The 23,647-nt window shown below is 30.4% G+C and overlaps 3 protein-coding genes across 5 annotated transcripts; 1 reads left to right on the top strand and 2 right to left on the bottom strand.

Moving 5' to 3' along the window:
• LOC115885681 (snake venom vascular endothelial growth factor toxin barietin-like) lies at positions 1-20,817 on the top strand. 3 transcript variants are annotated; one of them, XM_030904665.1, is made up of 3 exons: positions 1-144; positions 14,267-14,324; positions 19,222-20,817. In XM_030904665.1, the coding sequence occupies exons 1-3, from the start codon at positions 125-127 to the stop codon at positions 19,414-19,416; spliced, it is 273 nt and encodes a 90-aa protein (XP_030760525.1). In that variant the 5' UTR covers positions 1-124; the 3' UTR covers positions 19,417-20,817. The 3 variants fall into 3 exon arrangements, 2 of the variants coding, with proteins under 2 accessions (XP_030760525.1, XP_030760523.1); XR_004050777.1 differs by lacking the exon at positions 1-144 and adding an exon at positions 6,003-6,130; XM_030904663.1 differs by lacking the exon at positions 1-144 and having other exon boundaries at positions 13,980-14,324.
• LOC115885678 (zinc finger and BTB domain-containing protein 6-like) lies at positions 218-2,633 on the bottom strand. Its single transcript, XM_030904660.1, has 4 exons — positions 2,408-2,633; positions 2,185-2,346; positions 1,502-2,131; positions 218-1,442 (listed from the first exon to the last, which is right to left on the bottom strand). The coding sequence occupies exons 1-4, from the start codon at positions 2,552-2,554 to the stop codon at positions 834-836; spliced, it is 1,548 nt and encodes a 515-aa protein (XP_030760520.1). The 5' UTR covers positions 2,555-2,633; the 3' UTR covers positions 218-833.
• LOC115885679 (ganglioside-induced differentiation-associated protein 1) lies at positions 3,209-6,663 on the bottom strand. The gene is made up of 5 exons (XM_030904661.1): positions 6,199-6,663; positions 5,804-5,996; positions 5,290-5,475; positions 5,029-5,229; positions 3,209-3,550 (listed from the first exon to the last, which is right to left on the bottom strand). Exons 1-5 carry the CDS (start codon positions 6,448-6,450, stop codon positions 3,237-3,239), a joined length of 1,146 nt encoding a protein of 381 aa, XP_030760521.1. The 5' UTR covers positions 6,451-6,663; the 3' UTR covers positions 3,209-3,236.
• Positions 20,818-23,647: the final 2,830 nt, after the last annotated feature.

Genomic DNA, 23,647 nt, shown 5'->3' with positions numbered 1-23,647 from the left:
CAAGAACTGCAAGGTGCGCAAGCATGTAGCATGTGCAAAGATTACATAGGTGTGCAAAGCAGATGCAAAGATTCATAAAAAACTAAGATGTCAATAGCCGATAGTTCCTAAGATCCAACCTAAGATGTATCGGGATGTGTTAAGGTATATTCCAAATGTATATTGCATACAAATTATTATCAACTTCTGTAATTAAATCCTTAAAACTAAGGGGCACGCCGGTACGGTAAAAATGACCAAATACGCAATTTACAATAAATTATATTACTTATTTAAGTATCATACGGAAATCATAAAAGACACACTATAACACGTCAACACTTATATCTAATTTATAAATCTACAAAGACTAGAAAACAGATATATGTTAATTTTTGTACAATGTAAATTAGAATATTTTTCAGGGCGAATTAGTAACTAATTCTGATGTATATCATACAGTAACTGTTAATAGCTACTGGGAATGTGGTTAACTACTACTTTTTCCTTCAGAAAAGCAAAACTATTAATATAACACTAGAAATAAATGAGATCAAACTTACAAAAGTAATAAATTAAAAATAAATAGTTTTATAAACAATAATCATTGAGTACGTATCTGGAGCTAAAGTGTTTAAAACAAATTACATTAAAGCATACAAAGTCAAAAATATTATACTTCGAAAAAAAATAAGTATGTCATAAACATATCTTGAACAGGTCGACAAACTTTTATTTGAGGAGGTAAATGATATCCTCAATACTATGAAACATAAAAATTCTTTGGCATACATTACTTGATAACAAGTAACTGCAGACTATCCATCAGTCGAATACGAATATTGAACAGTAACTTAGATTACTTTTTCAGTCAATTTTAGGGGATCTTCTGTCGAAATTACATACTCTCTCTCTGGATAGACTATAGTGTAATTAGATTCTTTATTGTGTGTTCTAATATGTTTTAAAAGATTGTCATGTCTAGAAAAACTTTTGTTGCAAATTTCACAGGTAAAATTTCTCTCCCCTGAATGCAAAACCATATGCCTAATAAGATGTTCTTTTCTAACAAATGATTTTTTGCATTCGACGCAACGATATGGCCTTAAGCTGCTGTGCAGTTTGAAATGTTGGTACAAATGTTCTCTCCTTTTAAAGCTCTTCGAACATACCTCACAAATGTGTGTTTTTATAGAGCCTGGCTCTTTTGTAGGTTTTCTTGATAAATCTTCACTTATGACTTTTTCTTGTACTGGACTTAACATATAGGTTGGTGAACGCAGATCTTCCAAATTAACACTGGAAGGGGGAGGTTCATTTACAGTTTTTAACAACTCCAAATTGTGGTCAGAATTGTTATTATCATTATTCATTCCGATAATATTTGCAGTTGAAGAAGGAACTGTAACTGATGATACTTGAGAGAATGTAGTGTTACTTGTAGATGTTGATATGAGACTACCCTAAGGAAATATTAATGTAATTTATACTACATTGGTACAATAATCTATTTTGATTATACCTGATATTGGGAAAGTGGAAAAATCACTGATGTATTTTGAACTACTGCAGGCGCTGCACTGTGTACATTTTCTTTGATAATCGAATCTAAATTAAATTTATTTACAGTTGTTTCTTTTATACCTTTGGTTAAATCTATTTTGACAATATTCTGGTCAATTAATATTGGTTCCTTGATAAACTTATCAGTATTTGCTTTGGTTTTGTTATTCTTTATATTGTTAAGTCCAATTATCACATTGGTGGGAATACTTATGGGATCCAATGTTATTAAATCAGAGTGAGGTAAATTAATGACTTCACCATTAGAATTTACGGTCACTTTACTTATAATTTCTTTTGGTAATTGTTGAACTGCTTTCTTTAGAGTTTCATTTAAAAAATCCACTGTATATGGTATCTGAACATTTTGATTAGGAACGATTGCGCCCGCAAGTTCACAAAATTTATTTTTATTGTTTTGTTCAGTTTTAATATTTGCTTGAGTTTGTAATATGCTTTTTCCAACTGCATTTTGCTTTTGTTCAACAACTTTTTGACTTTCCTTTATTAATATATCTAACTTATTGATTGGTGAGTTTCTTACTATATCATTAGATAAATCAATTTTTGCTGTATCTTTAATGTACACCTTAAATTATTTTCAATAAAATTAGGCATAAGATAAAATTTAATAGACATTACCTTTCCCGATTTTTTAAAATCTTCAGTATGTCTGTAATTTTTAAAATAACTAGAAAGCATCTTTTCTGATTTTCGACATTCTTCTCGAAATGCATTACAAACTTCTAGCTGATTTATGCATCTCGAACAAACAACTTTAGGAAGAAAGTCATCTTCTGTTATCTAAAATAACAAAAATGTTTCGATATATATTTATTAGTAATATAAATAACGAAAATATTACGGTCATCGACAGGCATTTCTTGATTTTGGATTGAAGTTGAATTTCTTGACCTATCAGCTCAAAGATGTTAAATTTAGTATCCTGTATACTTTGGGCACATAATCTGCATAAATCGTAAAAATTTACTCGTCTATAAGGACTAGACATAGTAAATATTTTACTGAAATATTAAATTTTCATATTATTTAAAATATTTTGTTTATAATATGTCACTCTTAATGACAACCTTACCAAACCTTACCACAGAATTTATTTCATTATTTGCTTGTCAAACTCAGTGTTGCCAACAGAATAAATTATATTTCTTAGTTTACTGGTGATCTGTGGTAAAAATGGACCACAGAACAATTATTTATTTGAATATGATTGTTATTCTAGAGGAGAAATGAATTATTATATATGATCTAGCCAAGGATATGATCTAGCGTTATTCTAGAAATCGTCACTTCATATCTAATTGTGCAAATCACATACGTTGTAAAAAAATACAGTGGGATCAATAAATACAACAGACCTGTATAAAAAAATATTTAATTGAAGCTTTTTTTAACAATTAAAATATTTAATAAATAAATATCAAGTTTCACTTAAATAATATCAAGGAGTTTGTAACTAGACTTATATTTTCGACCGTTTTAAATTTTCATGCTTTAGAGATAAGAATTTTATATTTTTTTTTTCTCTAACTCTTAAAATTATTTAAATTTTTTTAACTACAGATCGAATGTTTAACAATAAAATTACCCTTCTTAGAATGCCTACTTTGTAGATCTACCTTAAATGCATTCAAATTTATTTTTTTGATGCTTAAAACTTATAGACTACAAACTTATTTGTAAATAATTTTTTTAACAACAAACCATCCACCTACAATTACGGCTACAACAGCAGCGATACTGACTCCAATAATTAGAGGGGCTTGAGATATAAAAACAGTCTTAATAAACATAAACGTTGTGGGTATTGTATTCTTATAAGATTCGCGTTCCTGTACCCTCCTATAATATTCTTCTACATGAGGTCTAACTCCGTTTGCCCAAAATCTATTTTCTAGTCCTATTTGATTTAGACGTTCTAAAAGGATCGTTAGAGCTATATCAGCAACTGTAAACCTGTCTGTGCACAACCACCAATTCTTTATATCTAAAAAAAATCATATAAATTATATATGTACATTTTTATTAGGTAACCAAAATGAGCCTTAATCACAACTTAGTATGATAAGAAATGTTTAAATAGAAAAATATTTTATTTTATATGGAGCCCAGTCACAGAATACAAAGCTTAAAGGTGCGTCCACATTAAAAAGGCGGTGTTGGATGTATAATAATTCCAAAAGAGATCCCAGCGCAGCACCCTGAAAGAAACTTCTACGCGATTTACAAACAGACAGAATGTGTTTTAATAATTTTTATCGCATGTCCGCCACTTTTGAAAGACTTATTAATTTAGTGGGCCCCCGTATTGAAAGAAATAATACAACTTTTAGGAAGTATATTCTGGTTAAAGGAAGAGTTAAAGAAATATTGGTCATAACATTAAGATTTCTTGCCAATGGAGCTTCGCATACCAGTTTGGGTTATTTATTCAAAGTTTTCAAGCAAATCAATTTGAAAATAGTACTAGGCGTATGCCAATATATGAATAAAGTTCTCAAAGATCAGATTAAGATAAGTAGGCCATATAAATATAGTTATATTTTATTAAAGGTATATTTAATATTATTAATCCAAGAACTAAACACAAATTTGTAATTCTGAACAAAAAAAATAAGAAAAATTATGGTAGAATCATCATACTGCAGTAAATACCGAATCCTATGAATGAAACCAAACTATTAAACTAAACAAACAACGCAAACAGCTCGAGCGCTTCGAACCGCCGTATAGTATGCTTGCATATTGCTCCGAAAGCGTCTCTTTGATGTACCGCGACAGAGCCGAACAGTCGAAACAGCCAATTTATGTAATCACAAGCATGTGGAACACCGCGAGCGTCGCGAACATCTCGTTCCGACTGTTTGCAATTTTTTTCGTGTCTCACGTGTTCGTTCGGCCTGCTCGCGAGCAATGTGGACGCGCCTTTACAAAAACGACAGTAAACGTCGGCTTCTTTGAAGTACGTGTTTCAAATTTGTTGACCTTGAAGTAACAAACTCACTTCTATATACACTGAAAAAATGTCTCAGAGTTTATTGAAATGGTATTTTAAGTACACTGAGAAAAATAATTCCTTTATAGTTTCTTTATTGTGGCATTTGATATTTGTTTTTAAATTTAGTAAATTGAATTTTTAAATAAATACAATTTAAAATTGAATCATAAACATGATCACAAAATCTGTAAAATATACGTAAAAATATAAAGAGTAATTAATATGCGCAAGTAGCCATATCCTTCAAGGTAATGTTGTTTATGATTATAATTAAGAAATAATAATTTCCATAATGAAATCTAAAATTAGTAAATATTCATTATTTTATTTATAATTATAATTATGCATTTATTTTACAAATATTTTGGTACCATCAGTATTAGTCAACTGATAATTTTTTTACTGTTTAAAGTGTTAGTTTTCCATATAAGTATCTAGGCTTGCATAAATTTTAATGTTATGCTTACCACCTGTATGTTGACTAAGTTCCTTTTCAACTTCATCAAACATATTATCAGTTACCATTAATATTTTCATGAATTCATCCTTGTTGAGTAACTTCTCATGTTTGGCCTCTTGATTAGCTGCCTTTTCCAGCAATATATCTTTTGATTCTGGATTTTCTTCAGCAACCTTTCTGAGATTTGCTGCACTGCTATTCTCAGCATCTAAAAAAATATAAACTCAAATTAAACTGTAATATTTCTTAATTAGTTGTCTCTACTAACTCAGTAATTGGTTACAAACCGGACCAATAAAAGGGATTTTTCTGCTTCCTGTAACTACCTCAGGATGTAATAATGACCCAACTGTTAATACATTACCATTTAAATTTTCTATCAGATTCCTAAAATAAATAATTTTTTGCCTAACCTGAGGCCCTTGATCCATAGGAATTAATCTTGGAGTATCTCCTAAAATAATATTTAAATTCAATATTAGCTTCTCTTTATGAACATATGAACTTAACTACAACTGAGATACAAGTGTCATTAAAAATATAAAGGTATTTTCTCAATAGATGAAAGGAAAACCCCATTATCTTGCTTTATTTTCTGAATTATAGTTCCAATAATGAAATATAGTTCCACTTTAAGTGTAAATGTGATTGATATACTGTATTATAAATGTGTTCTCTTCACAATTATTAACAAGCAAGACCTTAATTTGTTCAACACACTAGATAAGAGATTTTCCTTAACATGATAGAATAACAGAATTTTTTTATGGTTAATAAATTACCATTACTAAAATTATCTTCAAGGTAATCAATAATCCTGCCAGAATCTGGTATTATCTTGCTACTGTCCTGTAGAACTGGGACTTCGCCCCTTGAATTTATTTGCAAAAACCAATGTTCATACTGTTCACTTTTAGTTAAATCTATAAGACGAGATTCAAATAGTAAATTTTTTTCATGTAGAGCCATTACCACCTAAAATAAGTTCATATCTAACTTTTTTTAATAATACCGTGATAAACAAATAGACAATAATAATGCTATTTTTAGCATAGTGCGAATGACCCGCGTTCGAAGTGTAAGGTCATAAAAATAGTGGAATGAGATAGGTAACTAAAGTTTGTAAATAAATTAGGATTACACAATTCGGAACGTAAATACAGTAGTAATGACTTACTTTTTGGGAGTAAAATGAGTATTGATTGTGGTACAATAATAAGCCATGGTTAATGTTTGGCTTCACTGACTCCTCCACCATAGTTGGAACGATATTGCCGGTATTTTTTTGAACACTTTCACTGCTAAACGCACAATTCGCTTGATTCAGAACAAGAAGCCAAGAAAAATGCCGTTTACGGAACAAAAAGATCAAGGACAACGTTTGACTGATTTGTTGAACACTGGCGCGAAAAATGGGAACATGCCACATAATATTTTTCTCGTGATTTTTAAAATATTTGGTTTAGATAAATTGGGATGTTGCCTTAGGTTAAGGAAGATTTTAATCAATTTAATGCGCAGGTGGCGTTGAGTCTGGTTATGTAAAGGATTACATTTAGATTTTTTTTCGTTTACACAGTTTTTATGTGATGTGATGTTATAGTGTATTTACTTAATATTTTATTGCGATAATTATAGTAATTTTAACCAGTTTGAAGGACTTTGTAATTTGTAAGGAGCATACGAATACGATAGGAAAATCAATAAAAAGTTAGGGTCTATGCAACCAGGCAAACTTAAACTCGTATAAATTTAAATATCCGCAGAGTGGTAATTAAAAAAGTAATCACAAGTGTTCTTAAACTGAAATGTTTAATATTAAATAGTCGATTTATAAAAGAATATAATATAAAAACAACTTTTAGTATAATATCAAGTACAAAAGAACGACATGTATCGATGATCAAATAATGACTATCCATTCTTGCCAAACCGCAAATGTAAGTCATCGATTTTTAATTTGTTATTATAAGTCATTTCGGGCTTTCACAGACAAATACCGTACGATCAATAGCCCCCATACACCAAAAGATTTGGCCTGCGGACTTGGCTTGCGGATGAAACCTTTGCGTAGTGTGCCAGACCAAGTCTGTAGCAGGCCAAGCCTTTGGCGGACCAAGCCTGTCACAGGCCAAGTCCGCGGACTTAATCTGTGAGATTAGATTTGTCTAAAAAACGAAGGATAAAGCCGGCGGACTTATAACGCTCTTTCTTTCTACGCGGCAGTTTTTATTCCGATAAATATTTATCTATCTAAAAAGTGGTATAAAATGTCGAATTGTGTCCCAAACGAGAATATTTAATCGGGCAAATATCTAATCGGCAGGCCAAGTCCGCCCTGTCAATATACGAGAATCTTGGTATATAACAGGGCCGCAGGCCGGGTTCACAGGCCTGATTTTCTGGTGTATGGCGGCTAATAAATTCTAAATTCTAAAATATGATCAAGCAAACTTTAACTTTTTGTTAAAAATATAATGTAAATATTCCATAATTGTTTATCTGTCATCAAAGATATGACACGCTTTTGATCATATAAAACTTTTTTAAAATCAAATTCATCATAAAAAATATATTTGCATATTAATATTCTCTTATTACCAAAATTTGCAGAGTTGTTGTAGATAAACGATTAGGTTTTTAGAAATTGTGTTTTGAGTGTCAGAATACCTAGAGAGTGTCCCAATAAAAAATAACAAAGTTGTATTATTTTTAAATGAATCCCCTGTATGTTATAAAATTTTTCGTTTCTACGATTAGTGCAAGACATTCAAGGCAAGTTTAGTTAAAATTTGCCACATTTAAATCTTGTACTTGAAATACACAGGGTGGCGCCTCTCATACGCCGCGGTAGCTCCAAGGAGAACGGTAGTTTATATCGAAATTAAATTTTGGCAGCATATGTAGGTTAACTGAGAGCATTTTATAAAAATATATAAAATTATACAAGGTGTCTCAAAAAAAAGTTACACATCAAAGTTGTGTTTTTTTCTAATGGAACACCCTATATATTAATTTATTTTCGGATTCTAGGAAAAAAATAAAGGTGAGTTTTATTAAAGAAGCAATATACCTAAAGTCTATGGATTTTGACATATTTCACATTTTGTAAAAATTTCGATAACAGCTGCCTAAATTTTAGTTGACCTTGTGTAGCCTGATATTTAATTACAGTAACCATTGTATGTTAAACCAAATTGAAAATTGACCCAAAAAGTTATACAGGGTGAGATAAAATTAATATGGAATATTAGTCACTTACGAGTAATTTGCGAGTTACTCCTTTATTTTAAATGGAACACCCAGTATATTTCTGCGGTGTTCAATGGGGAATTTACATATCTTCAAAATATTATTAAGGTTGCCTACCCCTCAGACAAAGATTTTCCTAGATATTTGAATTTTTATGATTTTGCGTCAGTAGATCTTTATTATTTGAAAAAATCTAGGGTTAGGTTAGGCTGTGTGATATACCTTTTGTTAATTTAACAAAAATTAAAGATTGTAGAGTAAAATACTCAACGGTGATAAAAAGATACACGTTTAAAACATATTTTAATTATTACAGAATTAGAACTAGATGTAAACCTATAATTATGTGACAAAAATTATTAGCTAGATGAAATAGGGTTCCCAACTTGAGCATCGGCGATTCCGGGACAATCATTTTTAAGCTTTTAAATAATTGAAGTAAGACATTAAATATTAGAAAATAAAATATATTATGTGTGTAGTACACATTTTTTTAGTTTCCAGGTCCCGGCCAAGGCAAAACTTTCGCCGGGACAAACTTTCTGATTCCTTGTTAATCCCGGCCAAACCGGGACGGTTGGGAACCCTAAGATGAAATCAAATGGCTCAAAATGCTTCCTTTCCTGTTAACTGCATAAAATGATTAGTCTTTTCAAAAGAATCTTTTCATTTTAAAAGACATAATATGTGGAGTTCGAAAAGCAACTACATTACCCATACAGCACATCAAATCACATTTACGATGTGTTTACATTATTAAATGTAGACACAGGGTGACACAATTTCCCCGATGTAAATATGCAACGTTTACACATTGTAGTTCAACACGTATGCACAAAGGTTATACGTCCGCCTCACAATGTAGCCACAGTATAGCATTTACGTATACACAAAGTAAGCGATACACAGTGTGCCGTAGGATACACAGTGCTTGTGTATTACGTTTAAACTATGTTTGCACATTGCAGTTGTGACTACCGCGTGTATACGTATGTATTTTGCTTCGTATATACATCTTGTGCTAGATAAAACTACTTCTTATGAACGAATTTAGGAAATAATACAAGTTTTGATGCCTAACTTTTCGTTCTTTTTAAGAAATATTTATTCAATGTTACCAATTATATCTTTTTAGAACGAAAATTAGGAATGCAAAACTTTGTATTTTCCAAAAGTATCTCGATCGTAAGTTTAAGAGAAGTAGCCTTAAAATTGTTCCATTTTTGTTTTGTATTAAATGTACCATTTTTCTTCCATAAAATGGATTAAGTGGTTAAAAAATAAAATTCTTATATTTCTTTATATCATGGAACGCAATAGCGCAAATAACACAATAATAATTATTATTTACACTGCAGAAACCAGAAGTAAGAAAACACTGTAAAAGAACAGAATTTGTATTAAAAATATAAGTACATACCTAGTATAACAACATACTAAAATGGTAAACACTGGTATATCGCCACGATTTGGTGGACCTCGTTTAGTCATTTTTTTCTCCTCTTTTCCCTCCAAGCAATTTGTTTATTAGCATACTCATTCATCGAGCACTCTGTTGGATTTTGTTGTATTTTATTTCCAGATTAACAATCTCACCTTTAAATTTTATATGAAACTGATTATTGAATATTAAACATATCTGTATATCGATCCATCAATACCTTACCGAATATCAGTGTAAGAAGTTCTTTGAAGTGTTTAAATCTTTTTTTCTCTGGTCCATTTAGATTTTCATTATTTCCAAATAAAAAAAAATTATATTGCAGAGCTAACTCAGCTAACCTCTTTATCATTATACGAGAATATTTGGAGTTTTCATTCATTGGAGTCAAAGTTTGGTAAATTGGGTATCGAGTAAGGGATGAGTAGCTGATATAATATTAATAATACTCTTAGGAAGGTGTAACAAGGTAATTAAAAACAAGTACTTACCTTAAAATCTCTTTTAAACTACACACAAACAGAACATTTATATAGAGCTTCCGAATGATAAAACAATAATGGCTGTTAACACATACCACTCCTAGAAAGGAGAAAGGAGAGGGACACATTATGATACACTTGGTCGGTGTATCTACGCTGAGGCTATCCGCGCATGCGCACACCTTCATTTCATGCTAGAATGTAGACACAACAGTACACTATTACAAAGTGTCTATATAGATATTTATATTATGTGTATACTTCACATTTTTACAAGGTGTGTACTATAGGCACAACTATGATACGAAGTATCACACATACATATGACTTATACATTGTATGTCTCATATACCGACGTCAGATTTCATCATTTTAACAATTATTTGTTACGTTACAAAATACTCTTTAGAATCTTGAGTGCATACGGTATACAACTATAAACACTGTATCACACACTTCTATCAATATAAACCTGCGTGTATCTCATATGTATATGTTAGAACTAGATGAACACTTAGGTTCACTTTAACATATATGTTGTTTCTCATGTGTCTCCCTTGTAGAAACGTAATTTAATTTGGACGTGCTATATGGGTAATTTCTCTCATGTTGTTGACAATAGATAGTTGGTCGAGTTTTTTAAACACTATCTTTAACATATCCCCATAAAAAAAACAGACTAGATAAAATCAGGAGCATTTAAGTATTCTATTAATTGGAACTACTCGAATCATATCAATTCTCTCTGATATAAAATAAGTTTGCATTTTCGGCAAATTTCTGAGAATTTTTTTTGTTTTAACTGACACAAAATTATAACTGGTTGTTAAAGTTGGACTAATTAGACAGCTATGTTAAAGTAACGTCAGACGTATCACCCAGCCACCTAGATTTTATCTAATAATAAAGATCTACTCAGATCAAATCATGTAAATGGAAATATCTAGGAAAATCTTTGTTTGGCGGGTAGGCAACCTTAATAGTATTTTGAAGAGACATGAATTCTCTATTGAATATAGGAATAATATACTGGGTGTTCCATTTAAAATAAAAAAGTAACATGCTTTTAAAGGTGACCAATGTTCAATATTAATTTTGTCTCACCCTGTATAACTTTTTGGACTAAGTTTTAATTTGATTTAAATTGCAATAGTTAATTTAACTACATATTAGACTATACCGGGTAATTCCAATTTAGGTAGCTTTTATTGTAATTTATAAATTGTTCTTTATCTCTAGAAAAAATATATATGTGAAAAACCTTACATTTCATACAAGTCATATACTTCTCTTATAAAACTCACCTTTATTTTTCTCCTAGAATCCGAAAATCAATTATTATATAGGGTTTTCCATTAGAAAAAACACATCTTTGATATGTAACTTTTTTTGGGGTCACCCTGTAGAACTCTTTATATTTCTATAAAGTGCTCTGAATTGATCTACATATGCTCACAAAATTTCATTTCAATACAAACTGTCGTTCTCCTTGGAGCCTCCGCGGCGTATGAGAGCCACCCTGTATATTATATGTATTTTCATTTTAGTTAAAATGCAGTATATAGTAAAACACAAGATGTAGGTACACATTATTTTTTTTTATTTACTAAAGTCTGCAGAACGAGAGAATACTTGAGAGTGACAGTTGTGTTGGTCATTTTAATTCACAGATAAATTGTATTTTCTGTAATTTTTTGGATGTCATCTGTCGAAATGTTTTCTGGCTAGTTGGATAAACTATAGATATAAGGCTCCTTGATTACAAATTAGTGTTTTTAACAACACAGCCGTGGTAGGTAGGTACTCTAGATTGAAATTTAAAATACAATTTTGTTTTAAGCGAGAATGTCAAAAGTTGACATATGATATGTCATTCTATTCAGAGTGTCACTTTCTATCAAATAAAGTAAAAAATACGGAGGATGCCATTTAAAAATCAAAAGTTGTAATCATTTCGTGTGAAACAGGAAGTGACCGAAAACAATTGAATACGTCAATTAATCCTAATTTATGTCTGATCCTAACATACCAAATCTCGTTTTTTCATTTGAAAAAATAAAAAAGTTATAGGGGTGAGCCACTTTTGAGACACACCCGGTATATCGGTTAATAAATAGTTGGTGCGTTTTGAATTTCTGTAAATGGGCCAAGTCCCCGTTTCTATAAAAAATATAACTTTTTCATCACAATTAATTCGGTAATTCACCAAATGTACTTCTTCTAAAAAGTGGTAAAGAACAATATTGCCAGAACGTATTAACGTAGGTATTAAATATCACATAGAAATTCTATAATATTTGTTAATATTTTTTAATGTTTTTCAAAAATCCAAAATATATATTTGGATTTAGAAAAAATCATACTAGATTGTTGGAGCATCAGTGTTTACAAAAAATAACTACCTATTTATTTTGTAGATTTTCTTACAGTGGCGAAATACCCACAGGACTTTTTTGGAGAGATGAATCCGCCACAGTGTGGTATAAATATTTTTTAAAAAATTGTACTTTTTAAATCTACATAAATATTATAAAATTTATTATTTTACATAATATACACACTTCATATAAAGTGTAAACACAATGAACAGTGTATAGGGCTGTCATCTGTCGTGCCAAGAAAATCATACATTAAGGATGCAAGGTATACGATATATCTTATAACTTTTTTATATTTCTGATAAAAAAAACGAGATTTTATGTTAGTTCAATAATTATTTTCGTTGACTTCCTGTGTCAGCGGAAATGCATCTTTTGATTTTTAAGTGGTAGGTACCATCCGTATTTTTTTACTTTATTTGATAGCAAATGACATTTTGAACGGCTTATTTACCGGAAACTAGACTTATCATATTATATACATTTTGACATTTTTACTTAAAAAATAGTATTTTAAATTTCAGTCTAGAGTGCTATGGCCTTTGCTATGGCTGTGTTCAAAACGACAATCTGACTCGAAATATCAAGTATAGAGGGTGTTTCAAAAAACATGTGCCATCTCTCGTTGGAAGATTTCTCACGTAAAAATAAGATTAATTTTTCATATCAACATAGGTCCGATACTGCTTTGTTTCGTAGCTACAGGGTGTTAAAATTTAAATATTTTTCGATTTATTATAATTTTCTCTCTTGGAAAATCAAGACTCCTCGATAAAAATTAGTGTTTTTAACACAGCCATGGCATTCTAGATTTAAATTTAAAATACAATTCTGTTTTAAGCTAAAATGTCAAAAGTTGACATATGATCAGAGTATCATTTTCTATCGAATAAAGTAAAAAAATACCGAGGGGCCATTAAGTCAAAAGTTGTAGTCATTTCCGGTGAAACAGGAAGTGGCCGAAAAGAATTGAATACGTCTATCAATCCTACTTTATGTCATACCACCTAACATACCAAATCTCGTTTTTTTATTTGAAAAAATAAAAAAGTTATAGGGGTGACACTTTTGAGACGCACCCGGTATACAGTCTCCATTATTCATAAAAAAATATTGGAGTGACCCATCCAAATGCCATTTAAAAGTGGAGAGTTGTATCAGAGAAGTACCGTATGATGAACGGCGCCCAGTTGGCTGGGAAATGACGATCGATCCTCATATAATTTTACATTTAAAAAATGACGGCGATACTATCACCTAATTAAGTTCTAATAACTTAATACCTATTTTGAGATAATCTACCAAAACAAGTACTGATATATCCGGTATAATATTATTCTGTAATTCACAAAAATGTCTCTCGGCGGTACTTATCTTCTCGGGCGTCCCGTATCCGAAATAAATTCGCAATGACTTTGAATCTACAATTCGTTGTAAATGAGTCAGATTTCCAGATATCTCTCAGCCGTAAATGACTAGCGACACTATATAACACGCTTTTTGCCGGTACATGTTGTTCATTTCCCATTCATACTTCATCAAGCTTTGATCAAATCACAGAACTGTGACAATGTTTTCTTCGATCAACGTGTTTTGCGTGTTGGTCGCTATATCGGTGTGCGCTTCATTGCCGAGAATGCACTTTAGAGACTATGATTCGGTAGTGATAGAAGCCGATTTATTTGTTTGTAGTGTTCCACAACCAAGAGCCGTCTCAGTAAGCAGCTTAACAGGAGAAACCACTGATATTGTAAGTACTCAGCACTTTATCTAGAAGTGTGATTAAATAAAACTAGTATAACACTAAAACACTTTAATAGTTAATAATGTCTATAACTTATGGCGGGTTCAATTTTTGAACAAAAAAAACTGGGCGCAATCACTGAAATAGGAATCTAAAAAATAAAAAAGTTATTTTATGTGAAGTACCCTTGGTGCATGGAATTCACTTAACGTTTCAGGGGGTATAGCTCCCCGTTGTCAGAATTTTTTTATTATAACTTTTTATTCAGTTAGGCAGAAATGTTTTTATGTTTCTTTTTTATTTAGTGGCACTTTATAAAAAAATGACTTATCTTTCAAAATTCAATGCTACAGGCTTAACTATAGTTTTTCAAACACAGGCTATAACTATAGTTTTTCAAACTTTATATGTACTTTATAACTTCAGTATTTTCTTTTACAAAATCTGCAGCCGTTCTAGAACAAATCTTTTAAACCCTTTTTGTTAATACATGGTGATTGAAACCTATTTTATTACAAAAGTTGAATTTTTTATACATACCTATGTACCGACTGGCTAACTAAGAATGGACGCCGGCTGTATCAGAAACTACTTATCGTATAACTTTGGAAAAAAAAAATTCTAATAGGTATATCGACCAAGAGAAGTCGCTGGAAATTATTTTCAAGTTCGAAAAATGTCCGCTAGGGGGCGTTTCTCTGATAGCCAATCAGAAAACATGGTTTTTCTTAAAAATATGCAGGTGAAACAGGTATTTTAAATATTACTATTGTAAGTATCGAGAAATTTGTAATTTTTTTAATATAGAGTGTTTTGCTCTATCTCTTAAAATAAAGTGGTGGGGGAAGGTTAAACATGCTTTTATTAAAATAGGAATAACTCTGGTTTGGATTACCCGATTTAAACAAGCTAGGGCTCGTTTAAAAGAGCTTTTCGTCCTTAATGATCTCGGGTATAAATTTTGTGTCCATATTTTTTTTCGTGGTAGCTAGAGGGCGCTGTTTAACATCATAACAGATATTGCGCTTTTGCATAAAAAAATTAAATAGGAGGCCATGTTTCTCTTTTCACAGTTAAATAGAGCACAAAATTTCCAAAATTTTAGCGCAAACCGCAACTTTATATCTTCTCTCTAACCGGAGATATTAAGTGAAAAAATCATGTTAGACTGCCGCTTAGGATTATATGGTCTAAAATTTATAGTAGTAGGCTAGGAAACAAAAAGAGGTAAATTGGTTACGACAAAATATCAAAACATATATTTTAATTTCAATTTAATACCATTTAATTGTTATTTATCCATGTTCGTTCTTGATTCGACCCCATAAATTAAAACCCAGGCATATTGAATTTGATGACCTAGCTGGCCACCAAGTAAGTGGTATACAAGAAGCCCCACACATTCATAGTAAAATAAGCGGCACAACTGCACCAACTGCATCAACTACACCAACCGCATTCATGTTGATGAAATTGCAACAAACGCAATTTCATCCCCTAACAAACAATTCATTTCTTAGAAATTATGGATAGTTCATTTCACTCAGATAATTAAAGAAGTCCAATCATTCGCCATGCTAGAATTCCTGCCAAACATTTACCGACCAACGGTCTGGGTGCTGAACTACTTGCATCAAGGGTAGATTTGGAACAGTAGTGCATATTGTTAAGATTCGCACTTTTAGTGGTATATGAAAAGTGACCCAAACGACATAAACTTTATAATATAATAATAAAAAACACAAACAACAGGTAAAACACGAAAACAAGTGAAATGAAGGACGGAAATATCGGATTAATAACTAAATGACATTACATAAAATATACCCCTAGTTTTCGACCATACGAAATTCGGCCGTTTTCTGTTAAAAGCAATATGGCGGCACAAAATTCCTAGAACTTTTAATAAAATTATTGATTGTCCGACCTTCAGACATTTTAATCTGAGTACTACCTACGTATAATTAACCAAGAAATTTGTAAAAATTATATGGATGGATAATAATGTTACATAAACACGTTTAAATATTTATGACGAAATTCTTAAGTCTTTTTTTGACTTAAATCATTTTAATGACTTAAATCATTTCATTTTAAGTCATATTTCGAAAGCTGACTCTAGACCTAAGGTTTAAGTCATTTTCAAAATGACTTCTGACTTAAGTCTTTATTCCGAAATAAAAAAAGATTTAAGTCATTAGAAAAATATTTAAGTTTTTTGGAAAAGATTTAAGTCTTTAAAAAAATTTAAATCTCTTTTCAATGACTTAAGTCTTTTACAAAAGACTTAAATCTTTTAGAAGATTTAACTCTTTTATGAGATTTAAGTATTTTTAGAAAAGATTTAAGTCAATAAAAATGAAATCTTCTTTTAATGACTTAAGTCATTTTACAAAAAAAACTTAAATCTTTTAAAAGATAGAGATTAAATCTTTTATGAGATTTAAGTTTTTACAAAAATGACTTGACATGAAAGAAAATGACTTAAGTCAAAGACTTAAAACTTAAGTTATTTGAACTTTATATTGAAATTGACTTAAGACTTAAATCATTTTGATTTTAGAATTGACTTAAGACTCAAGACTTAAGTCTTTTTAAAACTGACTTGTTGCAGCTCTGCCTATGTATACTTATTTTGCTCATTGTGTTTGGCAAAAATTCCTGTTCTAAAATAATCCTTTCAAATTTAATTCTATAACAAAATTCCATATATTATTAAGTACTTATATGTTTATTTTTGAACAATATTATATATATTATATATAATATAATTTATTTAGAGGTCATTGATATTTTACTATAAACTAGTTAAATATTTTTGAATATTATTTTTATTTTTTTGTTCTTTGACATTGTAAACATTTATAAATGTTTATTTTAACAATAAGACTGACAATATTATTTGTATAATGTTTTGTATTATCTTTTGTTTGTTTGTTTGTGTACAATATTTTTTTTACTTTGTTTGTTAGTTTACCTTTGTCTACAAATTGAAAAATTTTTTGACAATAAAGGCATTTATTTATTTATTTATAATAATTCACGCAATTTGTTATTTCACACTCTTAAATAAACTAATTCAAAAAGCAACATAAGTATCTAAACAAAAATAATTTACGTTATTATTTTTTTTCGAATTATTATAATTTTCTTCCAAATGATGCGATTGAAACTTTGAGGGCAAAAGTTACTATATGTGCAACATATTTTAATGCTAAAAAAGTGTGAAAAGTGACATATTCACCAGGGATGCGCCATTGACTTTCTTTTTTCTTGTTAAATTGTGTAGGTCGTTTAATGCAGATTAAAAGTTGTATCTTGATATTTTGTCTTGATATTTTGCAGATAAACGCAAATTTATTAATCACAATTATTAATAACTAAAAATAATAAATTATTTATTTATTCTAATTTATTATTACACAATTTATAACACAATGCTTCATTTAATAAAAAAAATAATGATATTTAAGATAATTACAAAAGATCTTAATTTTTAAAACTATATGCATTTTCGTGTCCCTGTTTATAGGAACTTTTTTTCATATTTTTTGATGAGGAATAACTAGGTGAGTTAATGACATTAATTTTTTTTTAAAGTTGCTCTTAGACTTGGATTAAGACAGATAAAATTAATAAAATTGCGTTTACATTTAATCGGTATTAAACGGTATACACAATTTTGCTAACAAGAGAAAAGAAATTCACTGGCGCTGATGAACATGGCGACACTTTTTCAGCATTAAAATATGTTGCACTTATAGTAACTTTTGCCATCAAAATTTCGCCCCCAATCGAATCGCTAAAAGTATTTGGAAGAAAATTATAAAAATAAATCGAAAAGAAAATGAAGACTTTAGCGCCCTGTAGCCACCAACCGACGCAAAATCGGAACTACGTTGATCATTACCGTAACTAGCAATTCATCCTTGGGGGGGGGGGGGGTTCGCCCAGGGGGAGCCTAGTGCTTCTGTTTTTTTAAAATGAAGAATAATTTAAAAAAAACACACATTTTTTGAATAAAACGTTTACATGAATTTCTCTATCAATAAATTTTATATACTTGGTTATCAAACCGTGTTCCCGTAGATTACTTATATACCTACAAATTTTCTAAAAAAATAAAAATTAACACATTTTTAAACACAAAATAATATTAACTAAATAAAACTAGAAGACGTCATTTTTACTACATCACAAGCAAATAAAATTTTCTAAAAAAATTAAAAATTAATACGTACCCAAGAGTCATAATTCAATATTTCTCTGGGGGGTGCCCAGCAGCAGCTGGGGGGGGGGCACACCCGGGCACCACTGTAGTTACGCCAATGACGTTGATATGGAAAATAAATCCCATCTTTACGTGAACCACGAAAAAATTTTTGAAACACGCTGTATACATCTACAAATCCAATAGCACTACATTCATTTATACTTAATTGGATTAAAAAACCTCTTTTATTCTTCGTAGAAATCAGCCTTTTTGCAGAAATGAACCTGCCACAAAGGTATAGACATTAAATTAAAAATCTAATTTTGACTTACCTTGTATATCCCCATGCGATATCACTAATTGCTAACTGTAATATAGCACGTATAGTAATCCATTTAAAAAAAAATAGTTTTAATAATAAATATGAATTATATAAAAATCATTTTATTCATATACAGGGTAGTTCAAATTGAGTTTTTTAATGGAAGGTATATAATTTTTGGCTCAGTACATTTGATACCTGATTCCCTCTCTCTTTTTCTATTAACAACTGACCCTGGTGCTCAATAAAGGACCATAATACGTAGTGATTGTAATAAATTGTACTTGTAAAATTGTGCTTGTACTTGTAATAAATTGTACTTGTACTTGTAAACTTATAAAATTGTAATATTGTTCTTATCTTTTCAGTACGATCCCCCATACGTAGTCCTACATCGATGTGGTCAATCTGGCTGCTGTCCTAGCGAAGAACAGAGTTGTCGACCAGACAAAACAGTCACCGTAGAATTGGAAGTCAAAACATGGATGGATGAGCCATTAATAATAAGAGCAAAAAATCACACGTCCTGTGCTTGTCTGGACACTGCTGGACCCATTAAATAAATAGATTGTGTAATTTATTATCGAAAGCATCCGTTTAAAGTGCAAATGGTTCCTAGAATAGCAACTGATATTATGACGTACGGATATTCTTTATACATGGTGTTGGTTGGTACAAAAAGTTCGCTGGGATAGGGAAAGTTTCCTATTTTTTACTGTTGGAGTGAAGTAATTCCGCATAAAACTTGATTCAATTACTCAGTTATATTTTTTACGTTTGTTGCGAACTTTATGCTGCACCCTGTATATCACCTTGACTTATAGAAAAATAGTATTATGATTTTTTGTTTTTTTATCGTTATATTTGCTAGATTTTAGTATATTATTTATTTTTTATTTATATAAAAATGTTACTTTAATTACTGAGTTACTGATCTCCAAGTCATCTTAGGTTTTATATTATAAAAATAAAAAAAAAATATCCAGGTGCATTATTAGAACTCTTTATCAGCTTTGCCATAATTTAATGAAATAATACGTAGTTATAGTTAATAATAAACATATAAAATTAATTATTTTCAAAATGTATCGATATTTTCAGATATCAAAAATTTTCAAAAAGATTTGTTGTGTTAAAACTTCAAGAACATTACGCAAATTAACGATGGTTTTTGACTAGTTTGCGAACTAAATTCATGGTATTTAGATAAAGTTTGAACTTAATATTCTATATAATATCATAATAACCTAATAACCATCTCTTTGGTTAATAGAACTAACCAATTACAATTAGATAATTTCTAACGTGTATGACAAATGTTGTGCGTTGTATTGTGAACTGTTTATACCTTCTGAAATCTCTTGAAATATGCTTGAATCTGGTTATTACAAAGTGATTAATGATGATTCAAATAAATAAATGAAAAATCTATTTTTGCAAGTTTACAAATTACTGGTAGAATTCAGAATTAATTAAAGATTGTAATTATTACAGTTACAGTTTATATATGAACATTTTAATTGTAAATATACATCCTTTAACATATCATACTGTTATAAAACTAATAGTTATCTATACAATACCCTTAAATTATAGTATATGTATTTTGTGATACATCTTTCTATATGAACTTGTGTCTTACCTTGTGTGATTACACATGGTAAGACACGACTTAAGTAGTAAGTTGGGTAGTAAAGTAAGACTTACTTAGTTTCTATATAAACTTGTTACTTACTTGTGTGATTAGATATTAATAATTTTATGTATTATGTAAATATACCAAAGACAATCTTGAAGATTTTCTAAGATTGAAATGTGACTATTTTTATTAAATATTAAATTATTGTGTTTGTGGAAGTTTTAAACTAGCAATAATGTGTGTGGCATATAGATGTTAGTAATTGTTGTTTGTTTCTATTTATTTCTAGTATTAGGTAATTTATTCTGTTTTGTATTTTGTAATATATTTTTAAAATTAAATCAGAAGAAATATTTTTTTATTATCTGAAACCCAAATAAATGTTCTTGATTGATATACAATAAGATGCCAAAAAGTCAAATTTGGAGTGTTATATTTTTGTTATTTTTAGCTCTATTTCCATATTTTTTTTAGGAAGCTGTATATAATTATATGAACTTTCATTCGTAAACTCAGTGTTTTATAAACTTTAGTATTTGGCATATTATACAGGGTTAAACGAGGGGTTGTTTTTTTACCTTAACTTTAACACACCCTGTGCAATAATTTCGTTTGTAAATTTTTCTAAAATATAATTTTACGGTTAGAACCATGTCTCCTGAGCATTTCGTTTATTGGATCATGTCAATACATGCCTTGATTAAATTTTAAGAGCGAAATGAACTTGCCATCAACAATTTGTAATTTTTTCAATTATCGTTTCTTTTGAAGTTATTTTTCAATATGACGAGGAGGCTTTGGTGATTATTGTGAACTATGTGAACTATATACTACTATGTGAACTATATACTACTATGAACTGCCCATCATGTTCAGCATTTGGGAAAGGCTGGGTGGGAGGTTTAGAGGTCGCGAAGCGGTACCAGCTTCATTAAATGAACTTCGTTTGGTTCTTAAAGAAGAATGGGAAAGCATAACGCAGTAATGATATCTGCAGCATCAATGACAGTATGAACGGACGTATACAGGCAGTTGTAGCAGCCAAGGGAGGAGGGAGGTAATACAAAGTATTAGGGTATTTTTTACAATTTTTTTCTGTTTGTATACTTGAGTATTACAGATGTTTTCTTTAATATCGTTAGTTCGGTTATCGTTATGAATGTTTATTAAAACCAGGACTGTATCGTTAGTCTTTTTTTAAATTTAGTATAGAGTATCCAATGCAGCGGAATATAGCGTTACGACAATGGTCACCAAAACCATCTCGTCATATCAAAAAATTACATCAAAAAGTAATGATAATGTAAAAAATTGCAAATTGTTGGTAGCAAGTTCCTTTCACTCTTAAAAATTAACCAAGGCATGTATTGACATGATCCAAAAAACGAAATGCTCAGGAGACATGGTTCTTACCGTAAAATTATATTTTAGGAAAATTTACACACGAAATTATTGCACAGGGTGTTTTAAAGTTGAGATAAAAAAACAACTCCTCGATTAACCCTGTATAATATGCCAAATACTAAAATTTATAAAAAACTTAGTTTACGAATCAAAGTTGATATTATTATATATAGTTTGCTAAAAAAATCATGAAAATAGGGCTAAAAATAACAAAAATATAACACTTTAAATTTGACCAAAATTTTCTCCGTTGCGTTTTTTTTGCATCTGGGTGTATTTTCTGCATTAGAAATGAAACATCTACAACTATGTGATTATAATGTTGTAAAAGAGAACATAAATCACAGATTACTTCACTCCATATAATGTGTCTTTTTTTACTTTGTTATTTTTATGGAAGTTTTGGACCGAAATGGATCCGAAAAAAGTCCATTTGTGTCAAAAATTAATAAAAAAAACATGCAAAAACGAATAAAAAATCTGATATATATTATAAACGCGCAAGTTTATTTGTATGTATGGATGTATGGGTGTGTAGTTGTAAAAACGTTACAACAATTACAAGAAATGCTGAACACCTATACCTGGGCATACGAGGCTTCGGGCACTAAGCTGAACATACATATATGCAAACTAAAATCATGTGTACTCCCCTAAAACATAACAATGTTGTAAAAATCGGAGAAGAACTATTGGAATATGTAGCGGAATTCAATTACCTCGGCAGTTTGATTTCGGAAAAGACCAATATCGACTCTGACTCTGAAATTCAGCACAGAATTAGCAGCGCGTCAAGAGCATTCTGGAAATTAAAACTCAGGGTTTTCTACAATTATGACTTGAGCACAAAAACAAAACTTGCAGTGACCAAGCAATAATAATGCCCACCATGTTATATGGAAGCGAAACCTTGGTGCCCTACCGCCGGCACATGAACGCATTAAACAAGTTGCATTAGAGATACCTTAGACAACTGTTAAGAATCAAATGGTATTACCATGTCTCAAACGTATTGGTCCTTGAAAAATCTAGCTGCGAGAGCGCTGAAATCATGATTACTAAATCCCGCTTAAAATGGGCTGGTCACGTATGCATGATGCAAGAAAACCGCCTACCGAAATATCTTCTTTACGGTGAGCTTGTAGACGGTAAAAGTAAACCGGCTGGACAACTCAAGAGATACGAGGATATTTTCCATGAAAAGTATAGGATAAGCATGCAATATCAGTGGGAGGAAGCAGCGCACAATAGCACGCAATGGAGAAGGATTGAAAATATAGAACGACAATGACAACAACTCAACAACGACAACCAAAAAGTAAAGAGACAACAAAGTAATGAGATTTTTGAATGTCCGGAGTGCGGAAGAGAGATAACATCACGTATCGAGCTTTTCAGTCACAGAAAAGCTCACGAAAGAAAACGCCTTGCTTAACCATCTTCTGATGCGTGTCAAATACTCGTCAGCGAGTAATAACAATGAATGAATGAATGAATGGTTAATTGTTACTCGTTCACGCAAAAACTACAGAATGGATTTTAATAAAACTTTACAGTAATATAGCTTACTTATCAGAATAATACATAGGCTATAATTTATAAAGATATTGTGTGAATTGTCCAAAATATAATGATAAGTGTCAAGTAAGTAGGAAAAAATGCTGCCATTTGCTAACTATTCTGGCGTGCTATAGGAATCGGTTTAGTAGAAGTACATACCTATATGATAAATTAAGATTGAAAAGTATTAA

This window comes from Sitophilus oryzae, unplaced genomic scaffold (assembly GCF_002938485.1).
Source record: "Sitophilus oryzae breed Bouriz unplaced genomic scaffold, Soryzae_2.0 scaffold_41_pilon_pilon, whole genome shotgun sequence".
In the NCBI taxonomy this organism is placed as follows: Eukaryota; Metazoa; Arthropoda; class Insecta; order Coleoptera; family Curculionidae; genus Sitophilus; species Sitophilus oryzae.
The sequence above is the reverse complement of the archived record's forward strand: the minus strand, read 5'-3'. Positions and strand labels throughout refer to the sequence as shown.

Excerpts from the sequence above, each read along its gene's own strand:
- LOC115885679 (XM_030904661.1), bottom strand. The coding sequence starts at position 6,450 with ATGTGGCATGTTCCCATTTTTCGCGCCAGTGTTCAACAAATCAGTCAA. Across the intron at positions 5,476-5,803 it reads TGAAGATAATTTTAGTAATG|GAGATACTCCAAGATTAATT; the intron begins GTAATTTATTAA and ends ATATTATTTTAG. Across the intron at positions 5,230-5,289 it reads GGTTTGTAACCAATTACTGA|ATGCTGAGAATAGCAGTGCA; the intron begins GTTAGTAGAGAC and ends ATATTTTTTTAG.
- LOC115885678 (XM_030904660.1), bottom strand. The coding sequence starts at position 2,554 with ATGTCTAGTCCTTATAGACGAGTAAATTTTTACGATTTATGCAGATTA. Across the intron at positions 2,347-2,407 it reads AGAAATGCCTGTCGATGACC|ATAACAGAAGATGACTTTCT; the intron begins GTAATATTTTCG and ends TTGTTATTTTAG. Across the intron at positions 1,443-1,501 it reads TTCCACTTTCCCAATATCAG|GGTAGTCTCATATCAACATC; the intron begins GTATAATCAAAA and ends ATATTTCCTTAG.
- LOC115885681 (XM_030904663.1), top strand. The coding sequence starts at position 14,145 with ATGTTTTCTTCGATCAACGTGTTTTGCGTGTTGGTCGCTATATCGGTG. Across the intron at positions 14,325-19,221 it reads CAGGAGAAACCACTGATATT|TACGATCCCCCATACGTAGT; the intron begins GTAAGTACTCAG and ends TTATCTTTTCAG.